The sequence below is a fragment of the Typopeltis vanoorti genome, chromosome 5 (assembly GCF_054136105.1).
Source record: "Typopeltis vanoorti isolate ZY-2024b chromosome 5, IOZ_Tvanoo_1.0, whole genome shotgun sequence".
Taxonomy (NCBI): domain Eukaryota; kingdom Metazoa; phylum Arthropoda; class Arachnida; order Uropygi; family Thelyphonidae; genus Typopeltis; species Typopeltis vanoorti.
The window spans coordinates 69,175,449-69,194,092 of NC_143553.1; the positions used below are offsets into that span (position 1 = coordinate 69,175,449).

At 35.5% G+C, this 18,644-nt stretch overlaps 1 protein-coding gene across 4 annotated transcripts in view; it reads right to left on the reverse strand.

Annotated features, from left to right (window-relative positions):
• Nucleotides 1-18,644, reverse strand: part of Mgat2 (alpha-1,6-mannosyl-glycoprotein 2-beta-N-acetylglucosaminyltransferase) — a 210,597-nt gene that overhangs the window by 104,154 nt on the left and 87,799 nt on the right. For all 4 annotated transcript variants that reach the window (XM_090393162.1, XM_090393160.1, XM_090393164.1 and 1 more), the window contains exons 3-4: nt 5,411-5,508; nt 4,817-4,916 (exon numbers count right to left, since the gene is read on the reverse strand). In XM_090393162.1, the coding sequence (XP_090249288.1) occupies nt 4,817-4,916; nt 5,411-5,508 (198 nt within the window). The remainder of the gene's footprint in view (nt 1-4,816; nt 4,917-5,410; nt 5,509-18,644) is intronic.

The following is an 18,644-nucleotide window of genomic DNA, read 5'->3' on the forward strand; positions in this document are numbered from 1 at the left end:
GGGGATTTATGGGTAGCATTTAGTATGTTATCTATTTTACGGGGATTATAACCACTACGTCAAACCTTCTTAAACAATGGTTATAATCCCCGTAAAATAGATAACATACTAAATGCTACCCATAAATCCCCTCTATCTACCACAGAAGACTACAACAAAACAATCACCATCCCATACATTAAAGGCACATCGGAAAAGATATCTAGGGTGCTTAACAAACACCAATTACGCACAGTATTTAAACCTTATAAAAAATTAGCAACTCTCATCCGTTCACCCAAGGACAAATGCACTCCTTTATCACATCCAGGAGTCTCTATGAAGTGCCCTGTTCTTGCCAATCAAGCCTTCTACGGACAGACAGGAAGAAATGTGGACATCCGCCTCAGTGAACACAAAAAATATATCCAACACTTTCGCTATGGTAAGTTGGGTCTGGCAGACCATGCTTTGGATACCCCTGCACACAGGATCAATTGGAAAGAAACAAAAGTAATGCACAGAAGCTTCTACAAGTCAGAGAGGTTGTTCCTGGAATCAACAGAAGCCTTGAAACATACCCCAAACCTTAACAAGTATGGCTGTATAAATCTACCAAAGATTGACAGTCATCCTAAGACCAAATTAATATTTATTACTTTTATTTTTTATCATTTGGACTACTATTTCAAAACTTGATTTTTTTTTTTTTTTTTAAACCAAGATGGCGCCATATTAGGACTTTAGTCTTGTGTTGCACGCTGCAATCACTTATACTGTTCCCACTGTTACACCGGATTGTGGTTGTCTTGCCTTTGTAACAGACTTTGTGTTGTGTGCTCTGAAGATGCTGGATATAAGACCAGCGAAATATTAGCTTTTAAGTTAATAAATAGTTATTTGGTTAACCATCTGTGTTCTTTTATACCGTGAAACCTATCATAACATGTCTGATGAACACATAAGCCTATCCACGCGTATAACTAAAATCTAAACAAATAATACATAAATACATAAAAAAACAATATTTTGTGAAATTTACTTGCATTGCATTTACTTTTTATATATTGGTATCAATGCAATATTCTAGCAAAATTGAAATTTTCTAACATTTCTGTAAAAATGTTAATCTTTACAAGATTAGCATTTTTACAACATCTAAAATCACCTCATCCACCAATAAAAAATAAATAAATAATATACTGTATATGTATGTAGCAAGTTTTTTTAATCTTGGATGTAATATATGCTAAAGATACTAAGAAATTTTATACTTGGTTTTTAATCCTTTATTTACTTGGGTAAAGGATTAAAACCAAGCATAAAATATATAACCAAGTCTATAAAATTCACTGCTCTTGTTGTATTTGCTATTAGCCAGAAAAACATTCCAGAGATTCACCTATGAGAACATGTTAAGGATGTTGAAAACAAATGCGAATACAGATCATGATTAGCCTTTCATACAATTAGCACTAGCTCTTATGCTTAAAAAACAGAAATGCCTTATATACAGTGCACCCACTAAGTAATGAGACAACAATCATTATCAGAACAAGGAACTATATTTGGAATTGTCAATTACACAGATTCAAAATAATCTTCCTCCAAATCCACACAATATTTACATCAGCCTTACTAGTGTTCGAAGTGGAAGTCCTGAACAGGAACCTCCTTCATTTTCTGGGTCACACTGCACTGGATGTCCTCAAAGTCACTGAAGTGCTCTCCTTTCAAGACACTTCATGTTTGGAATGAGGAAAAAATCTGTGGGAGCTAAATTTGGAGAACAGGGGAATGTTTGATCAGACAGATCGACTTTGAAGCCAGAAACCGCTTCGCAGGAAGTATAGTGCATGGGCGTGTTGTCATGCAACAGAAACCAATTGGTGTTGTGGAATAGTTCTTTCCTGACACATCAGATGCAGGCATACAGATATTGCATTACTCCTAAATAATATTGACCATTCATTATGGTGTCCTCAGGAACAAATTTGTTGCGGATAATTCCAGCAGCAGTGTATTGTAGGTTATAATTTGAAAATGCTAGCTATAAAACCATCCTCCTCCTCACCAAATTCCTGATATGTACCTCAAGGGATGTACAGGATGTGATAGTACTAAATGAAAATTTCCACCATTACTAACTTCCTATCTACAATTTTCCTCCAAATAAATCTGTTACCTGTCAAGACTCCAACATTATCAGGTTTTATATTTCTATTTTCTAAGGTGCTTTTTACTGTATTAACAAAGAACTAGGAGAGGAAAGATTGGCAGCTTGTTTTGCTAATCTTTCCTCTCCCATTCTGTTTAAGTGATCATAACACTTGAGATTAGCTCTGCTAACACATTCCTGGATGCTAACAATATTAAGTCCTTTCCTAACATCCTAATTTTTAATATGATATCGCCACTGATGCCATTTGTTCACCCCTCTAATCTTTCTCAGGACTCTCATATCTGTGAGAGTTGTTATTTCTAACCCAGCTCACAGATCCATATAAGTTAAAATTGGTTTAAACACTGTCTTCATTACAGCTGATTTAGCTTGTTTTGACCAATTTCTCTCTCATTCCATATAAATTTATTCATTCGATTTCCTACCATACAAGCTTTATTGATTCTGTTATCTATTTCCATATTTAATTTACCATCTTGACAAAAAATCATGCTTTAGTAGCTGAAATGTTTTATATATTCCATAGGTTCTCCATTCACAATGCAGTTGATATTTTCAATGCTTCTGCCTATTTTCATTGCCTTTGTCTTATTATTGTTGACCTTCATACCAAACCTATTACAACAGTTATTAAATTTAGTCAGGAAATCTTGCAGACTAGTAGTGGATTTATTTAAGAGTATAACATTATCTGCAATAAGACATATTTGAGCCTATGGTCCCACAGATGGTTCTACTAAAGTAGAAGATAGAGGAATTTTTTGAGGCTTTAGAGAAAGCAACTGACACAATGAAAAAGGAAAAGTTGGTACTTGTTGGGGATCTAAATAGCAGAGTAGGAAATGACTGTCTGACATACAAAAAATTTTGGAGAAAAGAGCAAAGCTAATAATAATGGCAAATACTTGTTGGATTTCTGCTCAGGATATGGACTGGTTATTACTAACACAACGTTCCAACATAAAAATGTACGCAAATTCACATGGAGAGAAGAGGCAAGGAATAAGAAAAGTCCCATTGACTATGTTATTGTTGATAGTGATGTTTTCTTCCTGGTGCAGGACACCAGAGTGTACAGAGAATTTGAAATTGGAAGTGATCACTATTTAGTCTTGAGCAGGAAAAATTTGAATTTCATACTGAAAAGAAGAACATATAAAAACATAATGGGAGAGAAAATATTAGCAAAACAAGTGTTTTCTGCCAGGTTGGCAGTAAAAAAAAGACCCAGAGGAAGACCAAGATATAGGGTGTATTGATATTGTAGAAAGTGCCTTAGAAGATAGAAATATAAGATCTGATAATGTTGGAGTCTTGATGACAACAGGTAACAGACTAATTTGGAGGAAAATTGTAGATAGGAAGTTAGTAATGATGTAAATTTTTCATGTAGTACTATCATATTCTGTACACCCCTTGAAGGTATGGCAGGAATTTTATGATGATGATTTATGTTAGAACATTGTGTTGGTAATAACCAATCCATGTCCTGAGCAGAAATCCAATACGTATTTGCCATTATTATTATCTTGACTAAGCGTGGATAGGCTTACGTGTTCGTCAGACATGTTGTAATAGGTTTCACGGTATGATAAGAACACAGATGGTTAAGAAAATAACTATTTATTAACTTAAAAGCTAATATTTCGCTGGTATTATATCCAGCATCTTCAGAGCACACAACACAAAGTTTGTTACAAATGCAAGACTACTACAATCCGATGTAACAGTGGGACTAGTATAAGTGATTGCAGCGTGCAACACAAGACTAAAGTCCTAATATGGCGCCATCTAGGTTAAAAAATAAATAAATAAATAAAATATAAAAATTCAAAGTTTTGAAATAGTAGTCCAAATGATAGTTTTAGAAAGTTTGAAAAAATATAAATTAAAAAATAAAAGTAATAAATATTAATTTGGTCTTAGGATGACTGTCTCCCAAATCTTCGGTAGATTTATACAGCCATACTTGTTAAGGTTTGGAGTATGTTTTAAGGCTTCTGTTGATTTCAGGAACAACCTCTCTGACTTGTAGAAGCTTCTGTCCATTACTTTTGTTTCTTTCCAATTGATCCTGTGTGCAGGGGGTATCCAAAGCATGGTCTGCCAGACCCAACTTACCATAGCAAAAGTGACAGATATTTTTTTGTGTTCACTGAGGCATGTCCACATTTCTTCCTGTCTGTCCATAGTAGGCTTGATGGCAAGAACAGGGCACTTCATAGACACCTGGATGTGATAAAGGAGTGCATTTGTCCTTAGGTGAACAGATGAGAGTCTTGTGTTGCATGCTGCAATCACTTATACTAGCCCCACTGTTACACCGGATTGTAGTTGTCTTGCATTTGTAACAAACTTTGTGTTGTGTGCTCTGAAGATGCTGGATATAATACCAGCGAAATATTAGCTTTTAAGTTAATAAATAGTTATTTTCTTAACTATCTGTGTTCTTATCATACCATGAAACCTATTACAATATTATCTTGACTCTTTTCTCCAAATTTTCCCAAAATATTTTTGTATGTCAGACAATCATTTCCTACTCTGCTTATAATTTCCTTGCAAAAGGAGGGGACATTTTTCACTCTAAATTATTAAAAATAAATAAATAAATAATAAAAATAAAAAAAATGGAAACATAAAGACAAATTTTACCTTCCACCACCAATGATGCTTTGTTTGTGTGAATTTGGCTTCTCGATAATGACCGTAGAGATCTGGATGATGTGCGTTGTTGCAACCTTTTTTAATAGCTCTAGATGAAGGAATATGTAAATATCTTGTAATTCACTATATTTTTATTTATTTAAATATATAAGTGATATTAAATAACAAAATTGAGAAATCCTGACTATCTTCTCCTACCTTTCATATCTTAAGGTATGCTATTTCTCAAATTTCTTAACATTGAGATTAAAAATCCTTTTTAGAGTGGGACTCACATTAAAAAAAAAATTCTCCCAATAATTAAAATAACTAATATCTTTAATATTCTAGATCAAAACAGCCTGAATATTCTGCACAATTTTATATGGAATAAAGTTTTAAATTATTCACCTTTTATATCTACAATTAGTAATGATTTCTATATTACCTAGAAGATCACAGCACATGATGACTGCTATATTTGGAATTGTTACAACCTTTGTCTCACACCATGCACAGAAATAATCAATATATTGATTAATATCCAATAATATATTAACCGGTTTTCCCTAAACTTAGAAACATGAACCCAATGATACTTACTCATCTCTTTTAATGTCACGTTGACAATCATTTGGATCATGACCAGGAAACTCTTTAGGATAAAGCTGGATGGAATGAGGGTAAAAAATCTGTATTACCTATATAAAAGAAATAAATATTTCAGGTACATAAAGAAAAAAATAATAAAAGGATTTACTTGAATTGTGACTTTAAATTTACTAATAATATATAAAAGTAATTGCGCACTCACACACACATACAACATATCCTGCAACAGCAGAATTTATCAGTAACAAAAGGATAATTAAAATTATGCAATTTTCACTTGCAGATGAAGGAACTCACCAACTTTTAGTGAGACAGTGCAAGTGATTACACTTAGTGCATAACACATGTAATCAAAAACTACTTAGCTTTTTGAAATTACTGTGAAAGAAAATGCAGGCAGAAACATGGACAGGAACTACACGAGCAACATAATGTTACATGTTGATGAAAACTAGTTCTGAATTGAAGAACAGAAGTGGCAAATGAATACTGGATGTCAATCAACTTGGAATGATGTGGCAAGTTTTTCCCATGCAGCCTCAAAAATCAATTCATTGGGCCAGTCACAAACTTATTTCCACCATCTACTTATATGATATTGTGTCTATGAGATTTATCGAAAACACTGAAATGGGGCATGTTATCGTAGATTGATGGAAATAATTTTTCATTGTTTTTGAAATGTCACATTAACAAGGGCAATGTATTCTGAACACACACTTCAAAATTATGCCATCCTACACCACAAATACAAGTAAATGCTCTATTTAGTCAATAATCACTGCTTGCAATTCCATTACACAAGACATATTATAAAATACCTAGGGAGAGCTCAAGCACCAGATTTTAAAGCTGACTCACAATTTAACAAATTCATTACTATAACAAACTACCAAAAGAGTCAACTAAAGTTCCATAGTGCTATTCCAAAGATAATAATAATTGTTATGGTTCCTATAATGAAAGACAAGAGCTGTCAGTAGACTGCTACTGACAGCAACTAAAATTTAGCAAGTTTCTCATTCCACAAGTGAAAAACCTACTGATTCCATTATCATTTCCATCTCATCTATTATTATTATTATGGGCTACTCCATGGAGTTATTAGATTCATTGAGGAAGACCCTAAACATCATGCCCAGCACTATCCAACATTCATACAATATCTATCATACTTTGCTTTGAACTCATTCACAGTCATGGTGCCCACAACAGACTGACAAACTTACTCCACTCATTCACCACTCTCCAAGCACAAAAATCTAGTCCTTACACTCCTGCTAACTACACTCTTGCTCAGTTTCCAGAGATGGCCCTTAGTTCTCCCACTACCAGACCTTTTCTGAAAAATTTCTGTAACCCACAAATCTCCAACCTGTCATCATAAAGTTCATTCCATAGACCTATGCCATATTGGCCACTTGCCTCTGGTTCCTCTCCACCTCCTCCTCACACTGCCAAGAAACTCAGGCAACCAAATCTGCACCTAGTAGCTAAGATGGGTCTTACCAAGGCTTGATAAAGAGGTATAATAACCTGCTTGTCTCTGTTCATCAGGATATTCTTCAGTAACCAAGTAATCCAATGAGTTTCTTTAGTCACTTTTGCAATATGCTCTCTAAACTTTACCTCCCTATACACTAACATCTGCAGATCCCTGGCTTTGTCAATTTCTTGGAGTATAGTTTCATCAATGTGGTATATAGCTGGTAATCTTTTTGTCCTAAAATTCATAACCTTACACTGTCACACTAATCTGACATCCATTCTCCTTTGTCCAGAGAGCCAGTCTATCCAAATCATCATGCAAACTTTTAACATTATCTGTATTAACTACTGTTACCCTCTACCCAATTTTGCACCATCAGCAAACAACTGAATAGTTCCTCTCAGATCCTTTCCTATATTGTTAATGTACAAATTAAACAGTAACAGACAAATAAATAACAGAGCCCTGTTGCATGCCACGTTATAGGCCATCTACTGGACTTTACTCCTGAATAAACTACTCTCTGTGGTCGAATAACTCGATCACCCTCTTATCCACTTCATCTTTATATCCATCCCATGTGCTGCAATTTATGGATTAGAATTCCATACAGTGTCCTGTCAAAAGCTTTTGCAAAGTCCAGCAGTATCACTGTGAACCCATTACATTTATCCAATTGAACTGTCACTATCATAAAATGTGACAAGCTACTAAGGCATGACCTACCCTACACAAAACCAAGTTGCCATCATACAGTATTCCATTTGTCTATCAATTCCTGTATTTTGAAATTGATCAACTTCTCCAGTATCTTGACAACAACTCCTGATATGGTAATCAGTCATTAATTTGCTACATCAGTCTTTGCACCTCCTTTATGCAATGGAACTATTATCCCCCCCCCTTCACTCATTTGGTCTAACCCAGAGCTGAGACTCAGATTTAATAATGTGGTCAAAAGGCACTGCCAATTCCCTAGCACCTTATCATAAAACTTGAGCTGATATACCATCTAATCCACATCAAGGTTCTGTAATATGCTACTGATCTCAGTTTCCATATAATCCTTTATCTTGTTACTGGAATATCTCCATCTAGATAATATATTCTTGCAACATGTTCACTTATTAATTCTACTATTTTGCCTGATTCAGTTACCTCCCTCCCATCAGTATTCATTAAAATCATTCTACCATTTCTTCTTTTTATTTGCAACATACTGAAAGAACTCTTTGGGATTATCTTTGACCTGCACTGCTAATTTCCTTTCATACTCTACTTTTGCCTTTCTTACCTTACTATTCTGGCCTGTGCTTTGTACTGCTTATATGCCTGTTGGTCACCTTTCTCCTTTTTTGTAGCTCCTCCACCTTAATGATGGTATTCATCCATTTAACTTCCACTTGATTTATTATCCTGGCTCTAGGTATGCAGTCCGCTATTACTTCCCTCAAAACTCCTTTACCACTTTTCCCATGCACTATCAACATCCAGTCCTTGCATTTTCACATGCCATGGCACTGATCCAAGCAATCTCTTAAGCTTAATCATACCCACTAGCCCTGTAATTCCATATATACCCCTTCTTAACTGAAAATTCCACACATTTAGCTACCTTCCAGGTTATGCCCTTATGATCACTCTCATCAATTGGTGGCAATGTGGTCATATCAGTTATGGAAAAATTCTCTGATGCAAATGATTAGATCTAGCACTCTTAAATCCCTAGTACATTTCATCACATACCACCTCTGGTAATTATTCCTTAGTAACTGTATAAATTCCATTTCCTTCCTCCCATGTATCCTTTCCACTCCTTCAAATCTGTGTTCCCATAGTTAAGGTCCCCATAATAAGTACCTGTCCTCCACTCATTGAGCTGATTTGCTAATGCATACTACCTTCACATCCAAATGTATATTTTATTCTGCTGGCCACTATCTCACACCAGAGGGCCTCAAACTCTCCTTGGTTATATTTCATTGGCTGTCATCAATACTCCTCCCCATTCCTTTCTCTCTATCCTTCCTGAACAAACTGTGCGCTGCAAAATATTCAAATATTTTCACTGAAATGACACTTAACTTACGTGGTTTTAGAATCAGATCATCGGCAGGTTGTATGAAAATCAACGTGGAACAGGAAATGAGGGTGGCTTGTGTCCAGTTTGATTCTGAAATTTGAGAAGATGTGCGGTGAACAACAGGTGCACCCATCCCACATTTGATTGTTCAAAATATGTACTTATTTAATACTTTTTACATAAATTGTTTGTGAATTTGAAATGAGTGTTTCATTTATTTTTTTTTTTAACTTAACCAACCTAAATGCACCAACTACACACTGCAAATGTTAGGTAGGCCCATGTTCTGACTTTGTGACCCTCAGAAAAATCCTGACACACTAAAGGCACCACGAATCAAAAATGTTTGGGAACCACTGCACTATACCCATCATATTCTATCCCACTAAAAATATCACCATCCATCAGCCATGTCTCACTAATGCCATTAATTTCTGACCAGAATGAACTACCCAATGCCCAAAACTCCTCTCCCTTGTTCCAAATGCTCCTGGCATTAGTGTACATAAAGTGCAAAGTCCCTTAGGCCCACTACTATCATGACACTTTATAATAACTATCCTATTCTGGTTTGTTACCAGCAGTAACAACTTAGGCATTTTATGTACGTTCTTATACTCAACTGCCTTATTGATATCTAAGCACCCACTCAACAGCACTCCCCCCACCTCTAAAAGCTCTAGTTCAGGGGCACCCAACCTTTGTTTCCTAGAGCACATTCTAAAATACTGATAGGGCGACGGGCACCATCACACGGTTGAACAGGGGCGGGCACACACAAATTGGTCGACGGGTGCCATGGTGCCCGTGGGCATAGGGTTGGGAACCCCGGCTCTAGTTTCTCTAATTTTGCACATCCACTCTCACTTTATTCAACAAAACTTTTTCCAGACTTTGAACACCAAATTCATTCAGATGCAAACCATCTTTCTTGTACAAGTCCTTTCTTCTGTCAAACTCACTCCACAAATCCCACACCATTCTTCATGCATAACCTATGCACTAACTCATTCACTATTATGGCTCTCCTTATTAGCTTAATTCTGTCATACTGCAGCAGCAGACTCACTATCTTAACTCTCTCTTACTCTTTTCTTCTATTTCCAGTAACTCTTTCATCTCCTCCCTCATACCATACTTTTCTCCATTAAAATCATTCATTCCAAACAAAACAATGAACTCTTTCACTTTACCCTTTTTGCACTCTAATAGCATCTAGCATAATTAATTTTTACACTCTGGAGGTCCGATTTTGTCACTCTCTCACCAATTACATCTCTTATGATAGAATTGCCATACAAGACTCTCTCCTTAATATTTTCTTCTTAGTCAAGTATCCGTTTCTGTTTTCTTGTATCTATTCATATGTCATTTGTGTTATTCATAGTTATACACACACTGTATAACAATATGCTAATAAAATCATTAGCAACCATTTTGTGTTAACAATAACAGGAATTACTATCTTTAATTAAACAGAATACAAGGCACACTTTTTTCTTTTTTTTAATGCATCCAACTATTTTCACCTTCTCCTGCTTAATTAATTACAGGCAAATTATCCTTAGAATCAATTATCATGTAGTGGATGAATTTTTCAGATCACCTTAGGTTTTTTCGTGAAGCAAAACAATTGCCATTAACCACCTTACCAGCCATTATGGATCAAATACACATCCTCATAAACTTCGTATCCATCTTATATTTCAATGTTCCATTGTAATATCAATGGTATTACAATTTTAATATGCACTTCGCATCCATGGTAACTTGGACATATATCTACGTCCTGACTGGTAGCGTGGTTAAGGGATAAAATATGCTCAACTTAGTATGGAGGTTAAAAGTACTGTGTAAGGGCACTTATTTTATTTTTAATCTTTGACCTCAATCTGATGACAGGCAAAAGGAACTAACCTATCGTCTTTACAGTTCTACATTATTATTATTATTACGTAACACCTCCAGGGTGTCCAAAGACTCAATCAAAGGAGGGCATCTACTCTACAACTCACCGTCTGTACCATTCCACCAACAGCAACTACTTTCATCATCTACACCAGGGCTGTCCAAAACACTGCCCGTGGGCTGGATACGGCTCACGGAGAGATTTTGATTTTCATGAGCAAAAAAATAAAATAACAATTTGAATCAAATGCATATTAGATATTTTAATTTTATCACTGATCGATAATCTGGTTGTTGGTAATTTTATTTGGCGTTTTTAAATCACTCTATACCCGCATGTTTTTCAAATATTTGATGTGTCAAAGCAGCATTCTCACACTGTTTTGTTCCAAAGTGCATGCTCTGGGCATTGTTCGTTTGTTCAGCTATCGAGGTTGTGTTGCTCATCAAATTACTAGATAAGCAATGTGATGCAGCCCTTGGATAAATCTTTTTTTTTTAATGCGGCCCTTGGATTACCTAAGGTTGGACAACCCTGATCTACACAAATGCCATCTACCACCACCATTAGTATTTTCACAGACAATCACAAACATCCATGCCCGCGGCAGGACTCGAACCTGCAGCCTTTTGGCTGGAGAACAGACATGCTGACCAACTGCCCGACCATGCTAGTGTATGTGTGTGTGTGTGTCTGTGTGTGTGTATATATATATATATATATATCTTCATGATTTTAGAAGTATAAAGAAGAAAGACATTTTAATGATTTTTTCCATGTATATGAAGCAATTTCACATTTAAGCTTTGGAAATTCGTATTTTATTTATTTATTAATTTTATTTATCATCGTCAAATTCCTGACATGTACCCTCATGGGGTGTACAGGATTATGCTAGTACTACATTATCATGCTAGTACTACATGAAGAACTTATGTTATCCATCAAGACTCCAACATTATCAGATCTTATATTTCTGTCTTCTAAGGTCCGCGCGGTTAGCCTATTGGCTATGCGCTTTGCAACCATATGCCTGGGGAAGGAGTGTCCTAGGTTCGATTCCCGTCGGTGACGTGAGGAGCTGAAAGATCTTCCTCAGCCATAGCCAAGTTAGCCAGTCTTGGGCATGGACAGCAGGGTTTTTTCCCCCCCCCCCCCAGTTTATTCTGGGGTTTTTCATCCCGCAAAGCAGGCAAACTGGCCTTGAGAACTCAACACTACAGGCCATAGGATACAGCAGGGCATAAGGCTGACCACCTTATCCTGTAAACGGAGTGAGGTCCGATGATCAATGGACCCTCGACACCGCAAGGTAAAAGAGGGTATAAGGAAGATGATGATGAAGGCAATTTTTTACTGTATCAATTCACCTATATCTTGGTCTTCCTCTGAGCTTTTTAACTGCAAACCTGGCGGAGAACACTTGTTTTGCTAATCTTTCCTCTCCCATTCTGTTTAAGTGATATACCACCTGAGATTAGCTCTACTAACACATTCCTGGATGCTAACAATGTCAAGTTCTTTCCTAACATCCTCATTTTTGATATCATATTGCCTTTGATGTCATCTGTTCACACCCCCTGATCTTTCTCAGGACTCTCACATCTGTGATTTCAAGTCTTGGGTCATGTGTTTTACTTCTACCCAGCTCTCAGATCCATAAGTTAAAACTGGTTTGAATACTGTCTTGTATACAGCTAATTTAGTGTTTTGACTAATTTCTCTCTTATTCCATATAAATTTATTCAGTTGACTTCCTACTATACCAGCTTTATTGATTCTGTTGTTTATTTCCATATTTAATTTACCATCTTCACTAAAAATCGTGCCTAAGTAGGTGAAATGTTTTACTTGTTCCACAGGTTCTCTGTTCACGATGCAGTTGACATTTTCAACGATTCTGCCTATTTTCATTGTCTGTCTTTTTATTGCTGAGCTTCATACCATATCTATTACAACAGTTATTCAATTTAGTCAGGGAATCTTGCAGACTTGTAGCAGATTTATTTAGAAGTATAACATCGTCTGCATAAAGCAAAGAGCTGACATTAACATGTCCGATTTTGATATCAGATTTAATACCACTGTCCTTCATAATGTGATCCATATAGATAATGAATAACAGTGGGGATAATATACATATTTGTCTAATACCAGATTTAACCATCTTCCTGTACTTCCTTCAATTCTAACTGCTGACTTACAACTCAAATAAAGACAAATTATTGCTTGATATAATGCCCCATTGACACCATATAACTGTAGCATTTGGAATAACTTCTCTTTTGGCACCTTGTCATATGCCTTTTCCAGATCTCCAAAACTTAAATACAGATCTTTGTTATATTCCCACAATTTCTCAACTTTTTGTCGTAAAGTAAAAACCTGATCCTGACAGCCTCTATTTAGCCTGAATCCAGCTTGTTCTTTACCAAACTTCCCTTCAACAATCTTTCTCAACCGTTTCTCAAGTATACTAAAGTGTACCAGGAACGCTCAACTGGAAAGTACCTTCGCAATTCTCACATTCCGTTTTATTTCCCTTTTTGTATATGGGCACTATCAGAGTTCTACTCCAATCAACCAGAATTCATCCCTCTGTCCAGGATTTCTGAACTATGCAGTGCAGTCACTGCAAGTCTTATATCTCCATACTTGAGCATTTCTGGTCAAATATCATGTACTACTGCTGCCTTTTTTTTTTTAAGGCTTTTGACAGCTTTTTCTACTTTAAGTATGGATATGTATTCCTGATTGCATGCCTGCTAAGTGTTTTTTTTTTTTACCACTGTGCTGTCACTGTTTCATTTAGCAATTTTTTGAAATAATTACTGCATACTTCAAGGATATCTTTTTCTCCGGTTTTCATGTCGCCTTTATCATCTCTAATTCCTTTTATAACACTCTTTCCTCCATTTTCTGAACTTCTTCAACAACCCTGTCAAAGAGACTATGTTATCGTTGAATTTGTGCACATTTTTATGTTGGAACATTGTGTTAGTCTGAGTAGAAATCCAACAGGTATTTGCCGTGCCATTATTATTGGCTTGGCTCTTTTCTCCAGAATATCTCGCCACCTCCTTGATATTTATTTTCTATGTTCTTACCAAAGTCTTCCCATGACTATGTTTAGCTAGTTTTATACAGTGTTTAGCTTTCTTACATTTGTCTCTGTATCCTCTAAGAGCACAAGATGACTTATTTGGCAGGAATTTTCAATATGCTTTCTTCTTTTCCTTCACTGTCCTCTTTAACTTCCAGTGTCCACCATGGAGTTCTGATTTTTCTATCCTTGCAGACAACCTCACCACATGCCTCTCTGGCTGAATCAATCAATATTTTCTTCAGTGCTTGCCAATGAATCTAAGTTTTGGTTCCTGTTTTCCAACTCTTTCATTTTTTTCTTGAATAATGTTTGTGTATTTTAGTCTACAGTTCACATCTGAGAGCTGCTCATCTTTTATTCGCTTTAAAATTTTCTTACATGTTCTTTTTTTTTGAATATGAAATTCAATTTTATCCTGCTCAAGACTGAATGGCAATCTCTTCCAATTTCAAATCCATTGTACACTCTAGTGTACAATGGATTTGAACCAGTGAGAAAATATAACATAGTCAATGAGACTATGTTATTGTTGAATTTGCGCATGTTTTTATGTTGGAACATTTTGTTAGTAACAACCAGTCCATGTCCTGAGCAGAAATCCAACAGGTATTTGCTGTGCCGTTATTATTGGCTTGGCTCATTTCTCCAAATTTTCCCAAAATATTTTTGCATGTCTGAACAATCATTTCCTATTCTGCTATTTAGATCCCAACAAGTACCAACTTTTCCTTTTTCATTGTGTCAGTTGCTTTCTCTAAAGCCTCAAAAAATTCCTCCACTTCTATCTTTGCAGAACATTTTGTGGGACCATAAGCACAAATAAGTCTAATTGCAGATGATGTTATACTCCTAAATAAATCCACTACTAGTCTGCAAGATTCCTTGACCAAATTGAATAACTGTTGTAATAGATATGGTATGAAGGTCAGCAGTAAGAAGGACAATGAAAATTGCAGAAGCAATGAAAATATCAACTGCATTGTGAATGGAGATCCTATAGAACAAGTGAAACATTTCAGCTACTTAGGTATGATTTTTAGTGAAGATGGTAAATTAAATATGGAAATAGAAAACAGAATCAACATAGCATGGTAGCAAGTCAACTGAATAAATTTATATGGAATAAGAGAGAAATTAGTCAAAACACTAAATCAGCTGTAATGAAGACAGTGTTCAAACTAATTTTGAACCGAGTTCTATGTGGGATCTTGTCAAATGCTTTGCAAAGTCTAGGAGTATCATGAAGTAGGCATTTCCCTTATACAACACTATTGTCACTTAATCATAAAAAGTAAGCAAATTACTAAGAGAAGACCAACCCTTAATAAAACCATGTTGTCCTTATAGAGCATCATATTTATATGATGCTCTATAAGGGAGAATTCTGTCTTTCAACAATTTCTCCAATACTTTTACTACCACTCCTTAGTTATTGATTGGCCTATATATATATATATATATATATATATATATATATATATATATATGTTAAAGATACCAAGCAATTTTAAACTTTAAACCTGGTTTTACTCCATTTCCCAAGTAAGCAAACAGACTAAAAGTCAAGTTTGCGCCTGCAATTGATGCAAGTCTAACTGATCCCACAGGTAGTGCAGGATCAGGGCAACTCGTGGCAAAGGTGGAACAAGCTCCGATCACTAATCTTAATATTTACCCTTAATGCCAAAACACATCTCCAAGAAGGGGATGTATGATGTTTTGTATTAAAGGCAAGGAGCCACTACCCAGACCGGTTTCGACCTTTATTGAGGTCTCGTCAGTGGGAGCTAGGCTTTGAAATACCAAGATTTAGTAATGCAGAGCTTGTAAGTATTTCGCCAAAACAAGTTACCATAAGGTGTTTTAACCTTATTAAATAAAAATCTCTGGAGGAGATATAAATGTAGAAAGTATTTTTACCTTGGGTATAAATATGTTAAAGATACCAAGCAATTTTAAACTTTAAACCTGGTTTTACTCCATTTCCCAAGTAAGCAAACAGACTAAAAGTCAAGTTTGCGCCTGCAATTGATGCAAGTCTAACTGATCCCACAGGTAGTGCAGGATCAGGGCAACTCGTGGCAAAGGTGGAACAAGCTCCGATCACTAATCTTAATATTTACCCTTAATGCCAAAACACATCTCCAAGAAGGGGATGTATGATGTTTTGTATTAAAGGCAAGGAGCCACTACCCAGACCGGTTTCGACCTTTATTGAGGTCTCGTCAGTGGGAGCTAGGCTTTGAAATACCAAGATTTAGTAATGCAGAGCTTGTAAGTATTTCGCCAAAACAAGTTACCATAAGGTGTTTTAACCTTATTAAATAAAAATCTCTGGAGGAGATATAAATGTAGAAAGTATTTTTACCTTGGGTATAAATATGTTAAAGATACCAAGCAATTTTAAACTTTAAACCTGGTTTTACTCCATTTCCCAAGTAAGCAAACAGACTAAAAGTCAAGTTTGCGCCTGCAATTGATGCAAGTCTAACTGATCCCACAGGTAGTGCAGGATTAAAGGATTAAAAACCTAGCTTATAAAATTGCTTGGTATCTTTAACATAATATATACCCAAGATAAAAAAACTTTCTACATCTTACTCTCATTCTGAGATTTTTAGTTAATGAGGTCAAAGCACCTTATGGCAACATGTATAGGTAAAATTTATATAAGCTATGTATTACTTCATCCTTGGCATTTTTTTTAGGTCTGGCTCCCACTGACGAGACCTCAATAAAGGTCGAAACCGGTCTGGGAATTGACCTGGAAGATGTATGCATTACCTTAATGCATACATCTCCGCAAGGAAATGTGCTTTGCATTAGGGGAAAATTCTAAGGAAAGTGATCCGAGCTTACTCCATCTTTACAACGAGTTGCACTACATGCAGCTGCAAACTTGACTTACTTGTCTGTTTGATTACATGGGAAAAAGGATTAAAAACCTAGCTCATAAAATTGCTTGGTATCTTTAACATAATAAATATATATATATATATATTTATTTATTTATTTATTTTGTAATTCCAATTCACTCAATGTTGTGTGAGTGAGTCTCAAAAGTTTATAGGTACATTATTATTACAGTGAGTGGATTTTTTTTAATTATCTTTAAAAAATTTTTTTTTTGTTTATTTTTTGAATAGTCTTGAAATGCTGTTCTTTTTCAAGCCACTTCAAGAATCCAATAAGCAGAGTGGAGGTATCAGACTAGGCAATTAAAATCAATCCCTCACTTAAAGAAAATCACAAACATCCATGCCCAGGATTTGAACCCCTGAGCTGTTGGGTGGAAATTGGATATGCTAACCACTCAGCCAACCAACCAAGCTACGTGTCTTGGAACCTCTTATGCAGGGGGACTATTTTGCCCTCTTTTCATTCCATTGGCACCTTCCAGTACTGAGGCTTAAATTAAACGGATTGATCAGAGGAGATGACAATTCCCTTGCACATTCTGGAATATGTACATCTAATCCTACTGCTGTGTTTGCATTGAGCTTCTGCAATATTTTAAGTACTTCATTTCTTCAACTTCTATTCCCCAATAAATCAAATCTGGCATTACCACCCTTGCAAAATGATCACTCAGTAACTCAATTATTTGAACCTACCATCAACACTTTTTAAAGTTATCCTTCCACAGTCATTTCTCCTTTTACTTGCCACACAGTAAAAGAACTTTTTAGGATTTCTTTTAGTCTCATCAATTAGTTTCTCTCATAATTCAATTTGGACTTCCTTATCACACAGCTCACTCCTCGCCTATTCCTTGTCCTGCTCATGGGCATGCTGATCACATTTTTCTATATATTCCATCCACAACTTCTTTATCTGCAACACCTGCTTGATGATACTATTCATCCATCTAACTCCTACTTGATTTATCCTAGGATGAATGCATTAATATATAAACATGAAAGGAATGGTTATAAAATTTCATACAGCAAATTTCTTAATAATAAACATACTGAAAAAATGTAAATTTCATTAAATAACTAAACTTATTTGAACATTAGGTAAGTGTTAAAAAATTACTGAATGTTATATTTAACATACTGCAGCACTTTGCATTTTCACACGCCACTGTTAAAATATAGGTGCTAGTATGATCATTGTGTGTGTCATTCACCCCCACCCCAAAAAAAAGCACTGCTGCAATTGTATATGTTAATTGTGTATCTGAATGCATCTATAAAATACTGAGATTCACTGGCATTCAATTAGCCTTACGTCAATAAAATTCCCGGCTTTCTAAATTCAGCAAAATATACGGACTTCCCCATTGATCTATTGTGTTTATGAATTTCCATGCATTTGTGGTTTATCTTACTTCAGTCAACCAGTAGATCTGCAGCAGTCCATCGGGAGGTGCATCAAAAGAATATTATACTTCATGAGCAGTATAATCGATATTTGGATTTAATCTTCCAAAGATTCTTTGGAAGATTAAATCCTACATAAGAGAATCATTTTCATGTGGAAAATTTGTACAACAAGCTGTAAAATCGAAGATGTGCTATCTCACTCTAATCTAAATAGATCTGATAATCTGAAGTACAATTTCTCTTTATGGAAAATTGTTCTTGGTTATTTTTTGTTTTCTTGAATACTGTTAATATTTTAGCAAGGAATGGA